This window comes from Staurois parvus, unplaced genomic scaffold (assembly GCF_062004578.1).
Source record: "Staurois parvus isolate SC_StPar_1 unplaced genomic scaffold, SC_StPar_1.0 ptg000303l, whole genome shotgun sequence".
NCBI lineage: Eukaryota > Metazoa > Chordata > Amphibia > Anura > Ranidae > Staurois > Staurois parvus.
The window spans coordinates 8,962,870-8,978,744 of record NW_028318099.1 but is presented as its reverse complement, the minus strand read 5'-3'; the positions used below and the strand labels follow the sequence as shown (position 1 = coordinate 8,978,744).

Below are 15,875 nucleotides of genomic sequence, written 5' to 3'. Positions count from 1 at the left end.
CACACCGGAGCAAAATGTTGCCTGAGGCTTGTAGCTCCAAAAAGTCATTGCTACATGCTTCCAGTGTTTTTGCCCCTGTAGAATTCAATCGGAGCACTTGAAAACTCACAAAAAAATAGCATTTTGTTTCCTAGAAACCTACTTGCAATTGGCTACAAATAATTGGAAAAGACTGAGATACCACCAAAAAATCTTATAAACGCCCATGCAAACCTTAACGTAAGAATGGAAAAAGACCAAGCACGCGCAACTAATGTTTCAATGCAGCCTAATAGCAACACATAGAGCAATCGGAAATATTTCTAACCCCCGTTCCTCCTCTGACCAACACTTTTACACAAAACATATTCTTGTTTTTCTGATCCTATGGGCTCCTGTACACTGCAGCTGATAAACTGACGTTCAGGAGCTTTTCTGCGTCATTTTCAGCAGTCCCTGAACTCTCCCTAATGTTTTCCTATGTGTCCATGTATACATCGTCGTGTACAGACGTTTACAGGCAGTTGAGTTTACAGTCGTTTTTTTGAACGCACCAAACTTGCGTTCAGGAGTAGATTTTATCAGCGTTTCAAATGCCAAATGCTTGTAAAAGCGTGTAAACGTGGCTAACCATGTTTATTAGCGTTTGCGTTTAGAAGCGTTTTTTAACTGTTCCATATCCAGCTGCTGTTCAAAGCCTTTTTTCATCATCAGAAATGCATGCAAAGCGTTTTCCATGTATTCAAATGGACCTAGTACAACAGCGTAGTCAGTTCCAGGTTTTGCGTGAAGGAAAATGGTAGAACATGCTGCATTATGCTCATGATGGGATCCATAGTGAATACAACCAGAAAAGACAGGTCATCTCAACACATACTACTCTCTCTGCTTCTGTTCTCTCTATTCCTCTCAAAATGTCTGAAATAGTTAATTTTTTACTGTTTTTCAGTGCATTCTGGGTATTTTGGAAGGTCTCCTGAGGTTATCTTAAAAAAAGCTTCTAAACGCAAACGCTCATAAACGCGGTATGCAAATGTGACTAACCAGATGTTTTTTAATCTACATTTCCAGCAGGCAGTTTCCATCGTTCAGAAGAGTTTTCCAAACGCCACGTGCACATGGAGCCTAACTCAGATTAGTATATTGCGACAATGTGTACATAAATTTATATGAAATGTTTCCTAACAATCAGAGAGTGCGAACTAGAAATTCACACTCCATTACTTTATGAAGCTCTCTCAGCTGGCATCTTCTGAATGGACATGTGCGTCCTTTTAATGTATAAAACAAAAAACTGGCAGATAGACTAACCCAACTCTGTGCCAAGGATCAAATTGGCAGATATGGGGAACTGCTGATGAAACCCATTTCTGGATTATTAGCTTCTATCTCTGACTTCACAGTTGCGGTACTGTGAACATAAACGGCAGATCACTGATTGGTTTCATTTGTGTCACCAAGTTGTTAGGAGTTGTGACAGGTCTATATTCTGTGTACACCTGATCAACCACTAGGAACAGCTGGGAGCTATTCATGGTCCACAAGAGCAAATTAGTCTGACACTGAGTGAGGTTAAAGAGTCACATATAACTTCACACCTGTCATGTGCATGAAGCAAATTATTTCCACCAGTAGTCCTTCAGATCTTATCAGAGGATCATGGAGCAGTGAGCAGTAATATATTTATCTCTGATCTACACTAAAGTTGGCCATACACAATGTGATTTGTTTGCAATTTTGGTTACAGGAAAGAAAATTGTTCAATTTCTCCATCAACACAGTCAGCGTCAATGGGGGAATCCCTCCTGTGACGCTATTGTGTTCTCCTCTTGGGGATGCAAGGGCAGAGCTCTCATCAGCCTGCACATTGATTATTTGAATTTCAGCCTACTGAACCGGCTGAGATTCAAACCATCTATGGCCAGCTTAAATTAGGCATCCATTCAAAGCTGAACTCCAAGTACAGTTTTGTGTATTTTGCATAATTACATTAGTCCAGCTTGGACCAATGTATGTATGCATATTCCACACCTGGCCAATCCTTGTGGAAATGGAGAAGCACTATAGTAAGTGCCAATATTACAGCAGTTCTGGCTGTCATCCCAGTCCTATACTGAGCGGCTGCCCTGCTGTATAGGAACCTCAGGGGGTTGCTTGCTTGGCATGGGTGCCATTCACAGAACATCTTTCATTTTCTCAAAAAATGCCAAGCATCCTCTGATTGGAGCAGGTGGGGAGGTGGGATAGTGACGCCATGATAACTCACAGAATCATCTCCTGACTTAAAGCAGAACTACACTGCATCTGAGCACCACAAACCAAAAACGCTATTTAATTCAGTTGTATTATTCAAAGCAAAATCCCCCATGCAGAGAAAACACTGAAAACACCCACTAGCATTTCTGTCAGTTGCCATCTTGAGTAAGAGCAGATGAGTCCTTCAGCATTTACAACCTGGAATCCATCTGCCGTCAGCTCAGGCAAGCAGGCAAGAGGGTGTGCTTAGCAGAGGAACCCCCTCCTCCCTTTCTGAAGACTCCTGGGATGCATGCCATCAGTTGCCTAGGCCTGGAAACCAGGAAGTAACTGAAGAAATTAAAAAAAAAAAAAAGTTTAAAAACAAGTGAATAAGATGTACACAATATTGCCAAAAGTATTGGTCGGCCTGCCTTTACACACACATGAACTTTAATGGCATCCCAGTCTTAGTCTGTAGGGTTCAATATTAAGTTGGCCCACCCTTTGCAGTTATAACAGCTTCACTTCTTCTGGGAAGGCTTTAGGAGGGTGTCTATGGGAATGTTTGACCATTCTTCCAGAAGCGCATTTGTGAGGTCAGGCACTGATGTCGGACGAGAAGGCCTGGCTCCTGTCTCTGCTCTAATTCATCCCAAAGGTGTTCCTTGCTTTGTGCACCCATGTTGAAACAAGAAGGGGCCATCCCCAAACTGTTCCCACAAAGTTGGGAGCATAAAATTGTCCAAGATGTCTTGGTATGCTGATGCCTTAAGAGTTCCCCTCACTGGAACTAAGGGGCCAAGCTCAACCCCTAAAAAACTACCCCACGCCATAATCCCCCTCCACCAAACTTTACACCTGACACAATGCAGCCAGGCAAGTACTGTTCGCCTGGCAAACCCCATCCCAGACATGTCCATCGGATTACCAGACAAAGAAGCGTGATTCGTCACTTCAGAGAACACATCTTCACAGCTCAAGTGACGGCATGCTTTACACCACTGCATCCAACACTTTTCATTGCACTTGGTGATGTAAGGCTTGGATGCAGCTGCTCTGCCATGGAAACCCATTCCATGAAGCCCTCTACGCATTATTGTTGTGCCAATCTGAAGGCCACACAAAAATTTGGAGGTCTTTAGCTATTGAATCTGCAGACAGTTGGCAACTTCTGCGCACTGTGCACTTCATCCTGCGCTGACCTCGATCTGTCATTTTAAGTGACCTACCACTTTGTGGCTAGGTTGCTGTTGTTCCCAGTTGCTTCCACTTTGTTATAATACCACTGACAGTTGACCATGGAATCTTTTAGTAGCAAGAAAATGTAAAGGATGGACTTATTGCACAGGTGGCAACCTATCACGGTACCACGTTTGAATTCACTGAGCTCCTGAAAGTGACCCATTTATTCACAAATGTTTGTAGAAGCAGTCTGCATGCCTAGGTGCTTGATTTTATACACCTGTGGCCATTGAAGTGACTGGAACACCTGAATCTAATGATTTGGAGGGGTGTCCCAATACTTTTGGCAATATATATTGTGACGATCGCGGCGTCAGACCCCAGCCCTTCTCACCAAACTCGTGACCGAAGGACTAGCCAATCTAAAACCGCGCTGTCATGTGCGTAACAATGCCACGCCCAGCTGTACCCTGCACAAAGATTTTCCAGCTAATGGACCACAACCTGTGTGTCGGCAGCCTGGGAACTATTGTTACTGGGTCAGGTTAATTACGCAATTAACCCTTCACACTGCCACCACCTCCTTTTTGCACAGAGAAAGAGGAAACTCGGCAATATCAGCAATAACACTATGATATTTGAATAATCTTAGGTATACCACTGTCACCGTAGGCAGAGATATACCAAAGTTTAAAACACACACACAGTAGCGCTTTTCAGAGGCAGGGATTCTTAGTTTGCATTAAAGAGTTTTAGAAACAGTTCAACACTTTCAGAAAGTAAGATTTATTACTAAAAAGATCAAAAGGGTGCAATAAAAATATTTAGGGAGGTAAAGTACTTGCCAAAACGTCCTGGTTTAAGCAGATCAGGTTTCATAGGCCAAAAGGATGCCTTATCTCCCAACGTTAGTTCCGAAGTAAAAAAGGGAGAATTCTTCAACTTTTTTCAACTCAGCTTAACTTTTTCTAGGAACTCCACAGGGTGTCTCCCTGAAGCAGAGAACCAATCGCCTCATTTGGGGAGGGGGTTGTGTAGGCGGAGAGCTCAGGCTATGACCAAAAACTCTCACAGTTGATGTCTTGGTTCATAACTTATTTTCGGTGCATTTAGCAGCCTTGCCACTAGTAGATTAATATGCAGACGCATCTGCTGAACGGTTAGATACGAAATATGACATATCTGCTTGAATGGTTTAGGAGATATAATTTTCTGCTCTCCTCTATATGCCAGCTAGGGGGTGTAATATACCAGGTGACTTGTCTTAAAGTGAGCCATCCGAATATGTGCTCCCTGTTTATGTAATTATGTCCTATTTGAAGATATAAAATTATATGGAAAAGTGAGTTTTTAAATGTAAATCTGTTTTTACGACTACCTGGAATGCCTTTGAGCTCAGTGAAGGACTTGGTTTATGGCTTTACGATATCCCAGATTGAGAAGTTAACAGACATCTAGGCCCCAGCTCGGTTGGGGGATTTATAGCCATGACGCCCTCCCAATACGTTTTCTGCCTGTGATCTCTGCAACAAACAGACCACAGATCACTCAACAGAGAGGGAGGGGGGATGTCGGAGGAATCTGATTTGGGAGAGATACAATATGGACGGGTCTTTTGAGCAAAATGGATGACCGCATCCATCACTGTGTGCATGATTGCTACATATATATATATATATATATATATATATATACACATATATACATATACACACACACACATACGTATATATATATATATATATACATACATACACACACACAGTATTAGGGAAAATTACATTCCTTACTTAACGTAATTTTCCTTTCCTGAATCCTCCCATGTCAGCCTACCATGGGTCAGCTCCACTCTCTCTGATCCCTCCAGGACAACCTCTTTCCTGGCCCATAAGAGCGGCTGTCTCCCTTCACTCAGCATTCAACATATCACTCCTCGTGACAGACTCTGGGTGGGAATCCCCGGCTGAAATGGGGAGGATCCAGGAAAGGAAAATACTACAATTTTCCCATTTCCTGGACCTTTCCATGTTAGCTTAGCATAGGATATACCAAGCAATACTAAAAGGAACAAAGGAAGGGGAAAAACAAGACACAAACAAACTGAATTCTGCATATAAACCTCTATGACTGACAGCCAGTGCAATGACTGTAGATCCAAAAAAGACTGCACTGATGGAAAAGCCACACTTACCCTGTAGTGGCAAATAAATGCGTTTTCTGAGCTCCAGCTTGCAGCCCTGCAAACCACCTTTGCTGACACTTTAGCCTATGCCGCCCATGAGGTTGAGATGCTTTTCGTTGAATTAGCTCTCACTCCCGAAGGTGGCGGCAGGCCTAGGACTTTGTAGGCAATCTGAAAAAGTCTTGACAAGCGCAGAAGACATGACCTTGGGTAGTACCGTGAAGCCCTTAATTGGACCTTGAGGGAAGATAAAAAGACTATCTTGTTCACTGAAGTCCTCTATGCATTTCAGATATACTGAAAGTGAATGAACCAGATCCAACTTCTTCCACTCATCCTCTGACCCATCTTCCATAAAAGCTGAAAGTATGGACTCCCAAAATGTGGGACCTATCTCAAAATGACCATGTCTTAGAGGATCAAGCAGTATGGCTCTCTAGCTGAAAAGGCATGTATGTCAGATATTCTCCTTGCAGAAGCAATGGCCATCAGGAAAAATGTCTTCATAGCTAAATGGAATAAGGAGCATGAAGTTATCGGGTAAAATGGTGGTGCCAGCAAGGCATTCAAATAAGTGAAAAATTCCCACTGGTGATCGAATCTTCGTTGTTGCCTTTAGAAAATTAATGACCAAAGGGTAAAGGCCCATCTCTTACTTGCCATGGCCGAGAGGACTGAAACTTGAACTTGCAACTAATTATAAGCCAGGCCGCTTTTAAACCATTTTGGAGGAATTCAAGAACATTAGAAAGCAAAGGAGTTGAAGCATTCTAATTTTTGCCAGAAGAGAGCCCCAAAAAGGCTTTCCACACCCAATGGAAGGTTAAAATAGCTGACTTTTTCCTAGCTTGCAACAAAGGTGTCAACTACACCCTTTGAAAGCTCCTTAGAGACCACCTCACAACTTCCAAACCATTAATTTCAATCTCATGGGGTTTGGATGGAACACCCCATTCTGAACTAGGAGATCCCAACAAACTGGGAGTGGAATAGGTTGCTTTAGCCTCATCCTCTATACGAGAGGAAACCAAGGCCACCTCGGACAAAAAAAGAGAAGGACTTTTATTGCCCCCACTTCACATTGTATCTTCAAGAGAACCCTTAGAATCAGAGGGACTGGAGGAAAGGTGTGCATTAGGCAAAAGCTTCTTGACCTGGAAAGGGCATCTTGGCCCAGGGTTTGTGGGTCCCGAATTAAGAGAAGTAGCGGGAAAGCCGTAAGTTCATCTTTGATGCCATCAGATCCATGCCTGGAGTCACCCAGGTCTCTTCTGCAAGAATTTCCAATTGAAGCCCCATTCACTGTGATCTACAAAACTGTGAGGTCAGGCACTGATGTCGGACGAGAAGGCCTGGCTCACAGTCTCTGCTTTAATTCATCTCAAAGGTGTTCTATCGGGTTGAGGTGCAGGCCAGTCAAGTTCCTCCATTCCAAACTAGCTCTTCCATGTCCTTATGGACCTTGCTTTGTGCACTGGTGCACAGTCATGTTGAAACAGGAAGGGGCCATCCCCAAACTGTTCTCACAAAGTTGGGAGCATGAAATTGTCCAAAATGTCTTGGTATGCTGACACCTTAAGAGTTCTCTTCACTGGAACTAAGGGGCCAAGCCCAACCCCTGAAAAACAACCCCACATCATAATCCCCTCTCCACCAAACTTTACAATTGCCACAATGCAGTCAGGCAAGTACCGTTCTCCTGGCAACTGCCAAACCCAGACATGTCCATCAGTTTGCCAGACAGAAAAGCATAATTTGTTACTCCAGAGAACACATCTCCACTGCTCTAGAGTCCAGTGGCGGCATACTTTACACTACTGCATCCTACGATTTGCATTGCTTGGATGCAGCTGCTTGACCATGGAAACCCATTCCATGAAGCTTTCTACGCCAAAGTTTGGAGGTCTTTAGCTATTGACTCTGTAGACAGTTGGCGACTTCTCTGCACTGTGCATTTCATCATGCGCTGACCTCGTTCTGGCATTTTACATAGCCTACCACTTTGTGGCTGAGTTGCAGTTGTTCCCAGTTGCTTCCACTTTGTTATAATACCACTAACAGTTGACCATGGAATATTTAGTAGCAAGAAAATTTCACGGATGGACTTCTTATTGCACAGGTGACAACCTATCACGGTAGCACGCTTGAATTCACTGAGCTCCTGAGAGCGACCCATTCTTTCACAAATGTTTGTAGAAGCAGTCTGCATGCCTAGGTGCTTGACTTTATACACCTGTGGCCATGGAGGTGATTGGAGTACCTGAATCCAATGATTTGGAGGGGTGTCCTAATACTTTTGGCAATATAGTATACCTATCTATTTACTAATGCTAGCAGCATAAGGATTAAAAATAGTCAATGTTGATTGAAAGAGCGAAGTCCTACCTTAAGCTGGCCATACATGGTTCGCTTTTTTTTTTTCATTCAGCCAGTAGGCTGAACATAAAAAATGAACAGATTCTTCCATAAACAAAAATTAGGTGGATCCAGGAATCCCCATTCAAAGACAAAGGCCCCATTCACACTTGTAAATGAGGCAATGAACAATTACATGCACGACCCAGCAGGTGTTCCCAGCAATCATGAGTGATCATATGTGAGCAGTCAGGATTAGCTACGGGAGCGGTCAGCCTCCCATTGCTTTCAATGGAGCTGCCACTCACAGCTAATCACCAGGAACCTCTGATGGGTCTCCTGCATATTTTTGCTAAGGGTCCCATTCACACTTGCAAAATCCATACCTTACTAATAGGTTTTACACTTTTTTACCAGTGGCCAAACAGGGTGGTAAGGAAGCGAAAGGGGAGTGTGGAAGTTAGCTGAACCTGTTGCTTTGCATTGCAAGGGCAAAGCACAGGCTCCCTTAAATAGTCATATCCAAACACTTATAATTCTATACAGCAACACTTACACCCTATAGTATCCCAGAAAAGTTATCCACCTCCACCCTTGAAGGCCAACCAGACAAAATATATGACTTTCTTTTTAAGCAAATAAATAAATAAAATAAATAAAATAAAATAAAACCAACACAAAACATCAAACCATAAGAATTGTCCAAAATATCAAAGTGTCCAAAATTCAAAAATATAAAAATACAAAAATAACAAAAAATAAACCCCACAGGTGTAAGATAAAAACTTATTCTTCTTTCATCACCAAAAAATCCTTCTTAATACCCGCAAATCCTGATGTTCATACACCTCAAAAAGAAAAACTTGACATAGTGTCATACCTTAAAATAATATTATAACACACGTGCCACTCACTGTGCAGCATGCAAAATATTTTTTATAGATGTGTATGCTCTAAACGAGTGTCTATACACATGCAAATATATAAGGGAATATCAGTATAAGTGAAGCACACTCACATAGAATATTAAAAACACAATGTGTGAAAACCACTCCAAAAATATCACTGCAAGTGTGTATCACCACACCCTATATACATCAGTGATAGCCAAAAACCCAAATCACCACTCTCCAACTCATATGCTGATGGGTAATTACCCTATAGAAGAAACAGCAGGGCAAAACACCACTCTGGGTTAATTTCTCCTCATAACGATTTTTTCCAAAGCTAGGGTTATTTCTTCCATTATCCTCGAGAAAATCAGTCACAGTATATAAAAGATATCCTCCTTTATTGGTGACTCACATAACATTTGGATGGCAACAGCTCCTCCTCACAAGTTATGTGAGTTACCAATAAGGGCTCGTTCACACTAGGCTGTTTTGCCAACGCTTGCCAAACGCCCCTATAGCGTTTGGCAAGCGTTGGTCCGGTGTTTGCGGAGCGTTTTTAACGCTCGGCAAACGCTCCGCAAACGCTGCATGCGCGGTTTAGCGGCGGTTGCTAGGCGTTTGCCGAGCGTTAATAACGCCCCACAAACGCCTATAATGCATTTGAGTGGTGTTACCGCTCCGCAAACACCCCGCAACCGCACCGCAAACGCCGGCCGGGCGTTTGCGGAGCGGCACCATAGACGAGAATAGGAGGCTTCAAAGCCTCCTGACTCGACCAGAGGCGTCCGTTTTGCCGCGACGCAACGCGACGCAAACGCTCCTGTTAGAACAGCACCATGTGCTGTAATGTGCAGAATTGGCAGAGGCGTTTGGGAAGCGGTAAAAACGCTTCCCAAACGCCTCTCTGCCGCCTGCACACAAGGCTAGTGTGAACGTAGCCTTAAGGAGGATATCTTTTATATACTGTGACTGATTTTCTTGAGGATAATGGAAGAAATAACCCTAGCTTTGGAAAAAATCGTTATGAGGAGAAATTAACCAAGAGTGGTGTTTTGCCCTGCTGTTTCTTCTATAGGGTAATTACCCATCAGCATATGAGTTGGAGAGTGGTGATTTGGGTTTTTGGCTATCACTGATGTATATAGGGTGTGGTGATACACACTTGCAGTGATATTTTTGGAGTGGTTTTCACACATTGTGTTTTTAATATTCTATGTGAGTGTGCTTAACTTATACTGATATTCACTTATATATTTGCATGTGTATAGACACTCGTTTAGAGCATACACATCTATAAAAAATATTTTGCATGCTGCACAGTGAGTGGCACGTGTGTTATAATATTATTTTAAGGTATGACACTATGTCAAGTTTTTCTTTTTGAGGTGTATGAACATCAGGATTTGCGGGTATTAAGAAGGATTTTTTGGTGATGAAAGAAGAAGAATAAGTTTTTATCTTACACCTGTGGGGATTATTTTTTGTTATTTTTGTATTTTTATATTTTTGAATTTTGGACACTTTGATATTTTGGACAATTCTTATGGTTTGATGTTTTGTGTTGGTTTTATTTTATTTTATTTATTTGCTTAAAAGGAAAGTCATATATTTTGTCATATCCAAACACTAACTATTTCAGATTTTCAAGCACATGAATTGTCAGTGAAGAAATCTCGAAGAAATGTTCATAGCCTTGAAAATGGAATGCATGACACTATATGTGCTCATCAGTCAAGATGAAACAAGCCATGCATTTCCAGGGTAGACTCATCCCTAGCCCTCCTCTATTAATAACCTGAAACCATTAACACCATGCAAACTATTCCACTGTACTATATCATCACTACTTCTCACCAGCTGTCAACTTCAAGGCAAATGTCAAACAAGAATTGACATTCATCACTTCCGAAACAACTGATTTTACACATATCAGAAACACCACTTTAGAAAAGTGAGACCAACAAAGTTTTAAAATTAAAGGCCAACAAAGTTAAACAGTGTCAAGTCTGCAAGACATTTCTAAACACAGAAAGTTTGTAAATATATTCCGTTATGGGTGTGTTTTGATAGCAATATCAACTGAGATAAAACATAAACATTGAAGGTAAATACAACAGAAAGTCACAAGCTGTTTTTCAGAGTTAAACAAATAAATCAAAAGCCTCTATCGTTCATAATACAAATATTTATTTTATATATTTTAAGAGTAGCTCTGCTAGTCTGATGCGTAGGAGTGATTTACTAAAGGCAAATAGGCTGTTCACTTTGCAAGAGAATTTTGCCTTAGCTTAGTCAATGTGGTGAAATTCACTTTGCAAAGAATACTAAAATCACATGCAAGGAAGAAAAAAATATATATATATTTTTGCCTACACATGATTGGACACTTTACCTCATTTACTATGCTAAGCAAAAATTTTCTTACAAAGTGAGCAACCTATTTGCCTTTAGTAAATCAACCCCATTGCAAGCAAGAACCTTCTTCTTGCAGCAGATACAGCTTAAAGCTGCCACACATGGCCAAAATTTTGGCCTAATCATGCTACACTGGCAGAAAAATTGAGCCATGGGTGCCCTTGTTGGCAGCACCTAGCATAACAAAAGTTGATTGCACCATTGACTTTTGTGTAAGGAGTTGGATAGAAAATGGTTGGCCACACAGCATCCAGTCAGATGCAATCACTCTTTGGATATTCTAACTGGAACCAGTTATCAGAATACATAGCCAGCAGGGGAGATTCATTCATCCACAGCTGATGGAAAATTCTGCTTTATTTCTTTTCCTCAGCTCACAGACTGAATGAAAAAAATGTTATAGGTGTAATATCAGCTTTAGTCTTGAAGCACCCCAGTAGCCCCAAAACCCAAGCTATCCATTATGCTAAGGTTGACTTCACCTAGGCAGTCAACATGTGGCCTCAACTCCTCCAGTGTCAAGTGCCTCTCTGTTGGTTAGTGAGGTCACCCATTGTAGTGACAGGCCAATAAAGAAGGCATAGGATGGGACATGGCCAAGAGCCAAGGATACAAGGAAAGTAGATGACAGCACACAAGGTTATAAACACTTCAAAAAGCTTTAGAACTCCATAGGAACACAGAACATCATGGTTAAGCAGGAAGGGAAACAGTTGCTGCGTTTTACGCAAATTAAGCGCATGTCTGTTTACTTTCCTGCTGAACTGTGATGTTCTGTGTCCCCAAGGATTTATAATAAAGCTTTTTTTGGAGTGTCCACAACCTTGTGCGAGGTCATCTGCTTATCCCGTGTTTTCCAGCCACGAACCGGACTGGCACTCTGTGGCTTGCACTGGCCTTATCGGCAGCATCATATCCACATTGATCTCACCTGGAGTGCTGCTTTCTGTTTGTGCATGGTCAAGAGCCAACTTCATAGAAGTTGTGTTGGCTTTGTGACTCTCCAGGTGCTCTATGACAAAGCTGGAGGCATATTCCACAGTTCCTGTTTACAATGTTTGTGACTGGTAGAAGTTTGATTCAAAAACACACTGGTACATGGAATGGTATTTAATATTTCAAAAATGCTGGTTACCTAGACATTGTTACTGACCAGTCCACTCTTTAGTAAACCACAAAGCAATGAATAAAGTGCAGAAACCATTAGCAAATAATCATTGCAGTTGCAATCCAACCACCATTAGACATCTCTCCTGGTCAGCAAAACATGAATGGTGGCCTTGGTTGACCATTCACAGTTAGGCCTGCATATGTGGGTCAGAGGTCCACACTGCAGACACCTCCACTGCCAGCTTATCTGGGGAAGAACAATGGCAATCAGGCAAGGTTTTCCAATGTGTCTAGTTGCCATTTTCCTAGATGAGCAGCTGGTGTTATCTGCAGGTGCCCTATAGACATCAGGTCACCATCCACTCCAGTCAAAAAAATGCCAGTATTAGGAAACTATTCTGTCTACAGCGGCTGTTCTCAACTAGCTATCCATGGAATCATAGGGTTCCTCCAAAGGTTTCTATGGGTTCAATGAACGACTTCTGATTCTTAGATGAGTAACCACTGACAATTATCTTTTTATTTATCTATAAGAAGGGATGGGGGGGGGTTCCTCACAATGAGCACAAATGCAAGGAACATCCTCCATGGTGACCATCACCTGAGCTGTAGATATAGGCAGGGCCACTAATAAGGGGGTAGCACTGGTCCTCCTGTACAGGGCCCAGGCCAGCAGGGGGGCCCAGGTATCAAGGGAATTAGATGTGGGAAGAAGAGGGGGTGATTGGAGCAGGTGGACGGCAAATACAGAAACCAGTCCCGTTTGTCTCTCCCTGCAAAAGTTGCAAGTCAGATTCTCCTCTCCCTCCCGCTGGCTTTCAGCTGCTGCAGAAAGAGACACATAGAGGAGTAGTACCTGTGATTGGTGCCAGTCACTCACTGTATTGATTCATAACTGAAGCATAGTAAACTGTTTACTATGCTTCAGTTTGTGAAAGAACAGGGGCCTCTGGACAGAGTGCTTTCTGTTCATTTACTGTCTATTGCAGCAGAGGATACAGAAAAAGGAATGGAGGAATCTAGGACCTCAGTCCCTTCCTGTTTTAAAAGTGAGACATCAGGGTCTGTTTAGACCCCTGATATTTCACTAAAGCCCCCCCCTCCCCCAACAACGTTGTGAAAAATAAAAAATAATTGTAAAAAAAATACTTAAAATATTTAAGGGCTCATTGACACGGGTTCCCTGTCCCACGCAGCTTTAAGGACTGGTTTGCTTGTGCAGCTGGAGCCATCTGTTATTCTACAAGGATGTAAATCAATGCAGTTTTATCTTTTAGATTTTAGTTTTTGGTGGTTGTGTCCGCTAATATTGATTTTAGTATATTTTCAGTGAAAATTTTGTTTTAATATTTGTGGGGGAGCGGTGTCAGATAGGCTGCACGAGGCGCTGTGATTTGTAATAGCAGCCCTGGATATAGGAATTATTAGCAGTAGTTCCTGAGCCTGGAAAGTTAGTTGAAGGATTCATCTGTCCTAACAAGGTTGAGAAAGCTGGTCTACGGACACGTCATAGCAAACATCACCGATCTTCAGACTATGGAGACAAAGTTCATATTACATATGTTACAGATGGCCTAAAAACCAACTTGTACATCTCCCAACATATGTGTGCTAGTACAAACAGGGATTAATAGATCACATACAATTCTAATATTTCCGAATATATGACATATGGACTATAGTTGGCAGATCCTCTCCATACACCTCTCGCCTATAATTGTAACATATAATGAGAATATGATCCTGTAAATCAAAGGCCGACACAAGATGAAAGTCAACGTGGCCAACTCATCGGGCAGCCATAGAAAACTTGTGGTACAAGGTTCTCCTTGCTCAGCAGGCCCCGACCTATCCAACTGGTCCATAAATCCCATCCTCTGGGTCCTCCCATGACGGGACACATTAAAGGGACACAACCTTTATATAACGTGCCACCTCCACGCCATCATCAGGAACAATCCGTGCGTAGGGGGGACAGGCTAACAGGGGAACATCCACCACCATCCAGAAATCCCACCATCATTAACCCTCCAGGGTCCTCCCCATCACCCATCATCACACAGCTCAACAATAAGTTACACATTGCTACATTGTTACTAGACACACATCATAGACACAGATCATAGACACAGACACAGAAATCATGGAAGACATCACAGTCATTGATCAATACCTAGACATAGACATAAGGTGAGGGAGGGCCTCCATCATCCACAGCCATACAATGCCGGGATGATGGCGCCCATAGAAGGACGATCATTTAGGATGACTTACACCACGGCCTTAGAAATGATCCACGACACCATCTTGCTGGCAGAGCTGGCACCGCCCGGGATCTAGCCTGGCAGAGGTGCCCCCCTCCCCCCGGAATGCTGGGCACCGGACAGGCCTCCCCACCCCCCCCTGCCCCAGGTGTCCTCGCCCTGGGAAGAGTCACGATGCTGTGTTGTTGGTCCCGGGGAACTATCACTACGTCACCCGCCCCACTCCCCAATTCTCCGGCTTGGAAGGAGGAAAATAGGGAACGGAGAAAGCCCCGCCCCTCTGCGCCCTTCCGAGCTCACCGATTGGCTGTAGGCGGAGCTCCTGGCCAGATGCCCCGGCAGCGCAGTGCGGGGAGGGCTGGGTGTGCGGAGTGACAGGTGGTCGGTGTCCGGGCATCCTGGACGGTATAGGATGGGGAGGCAGAGGATGGCCGTGATCTGACAACGTGACGTCATCCTCGCCGCAGATCACTCCTCCCCTCCCTCTGTGGGAATGTTTGTGTTTTATATACACCGATCAGGAACCCCCCAGAGGTAACGTCAGGAAGACCCCGTTCACACTTGGGCGACTTGTCAGCAACTTGTGACATGACGAACCGTACCCCATTCTTTCCAATGAAGACCATTCATATATGTGCGACTTCAAATTGCAGCGACTTCGGAGTAGTTCATGCACTACTTTGGTCCGACTTTAATGCAACTTCAGGGCCAAGTTAACTCAAAAGTTGCATGAAAGCCATACCTCAATGTTTTACATGGAACAGTGGGTCCAGAGGGACTAGTCACGTCCAAGTCGCTCCCATCCAAAGTTGCATGAATGCCGTACCTGAATGTTTTACATGGAACAATGGGTCCAGAGGGACTAGTCACGTCCAAGTCGCTCCCATCCAAAGTTGCATGAAAGCCATACCTCAATGTTTTACATGCAACAGTGGGTCCAGAGGGACTAGTCACGTCCAAGTCGCTCCCATCCAAAGTTGCATGTGTAACATTCAGTTACAACTTTCATGCAACAGTGGGTTCAGAGGGACTAGTCGCATCCAAGTCGCACCCATCCAAAGTTGCATGAAAGCCGTGCCTGAATGTTGCACATGCAACAGTGGGTCCAGAGGGACTAGTCACATCCAAGTCGCACCCATCCAAAGTTGTGCCAAAGTTGCTCAACTTTGGATTCATACAGTGTGTATGGAGCCTGACACTGATCACCCTGAAAGTGGGTGTGATACCATTTCCAGTGTGACTTTGAAGTGCGACTCT

At 43.3% G+C, this 15,875-nt stretch overlaps 1 protein-coding gene across 1 annotated transcript in view; it reads right to left on the bottom strand.

Annotated features, from left to right (window-relative positions):
* Positions 1–14,776, bottom strand: part of REEP3 (receptor accessory protein 3) — a 165,004-nt gene extending 150,228 nt beyond the window's left edge. The window contains exon 1 of the mRNA XM_089683214.1: positions 14,629–14,776. Within this exon, the coding sequence (XP_089539340.1) occupies positions 14,629–14,660 (32 nt within the window). The 5' untranslated portion in view covers positions 14,661–14,776. The remainder of the gene's footprint in view (positions 1–14,628) is intronic.
* Between the last annotated feature and the right edge of the window lie 1,099 nt (positions 14,777–15,875).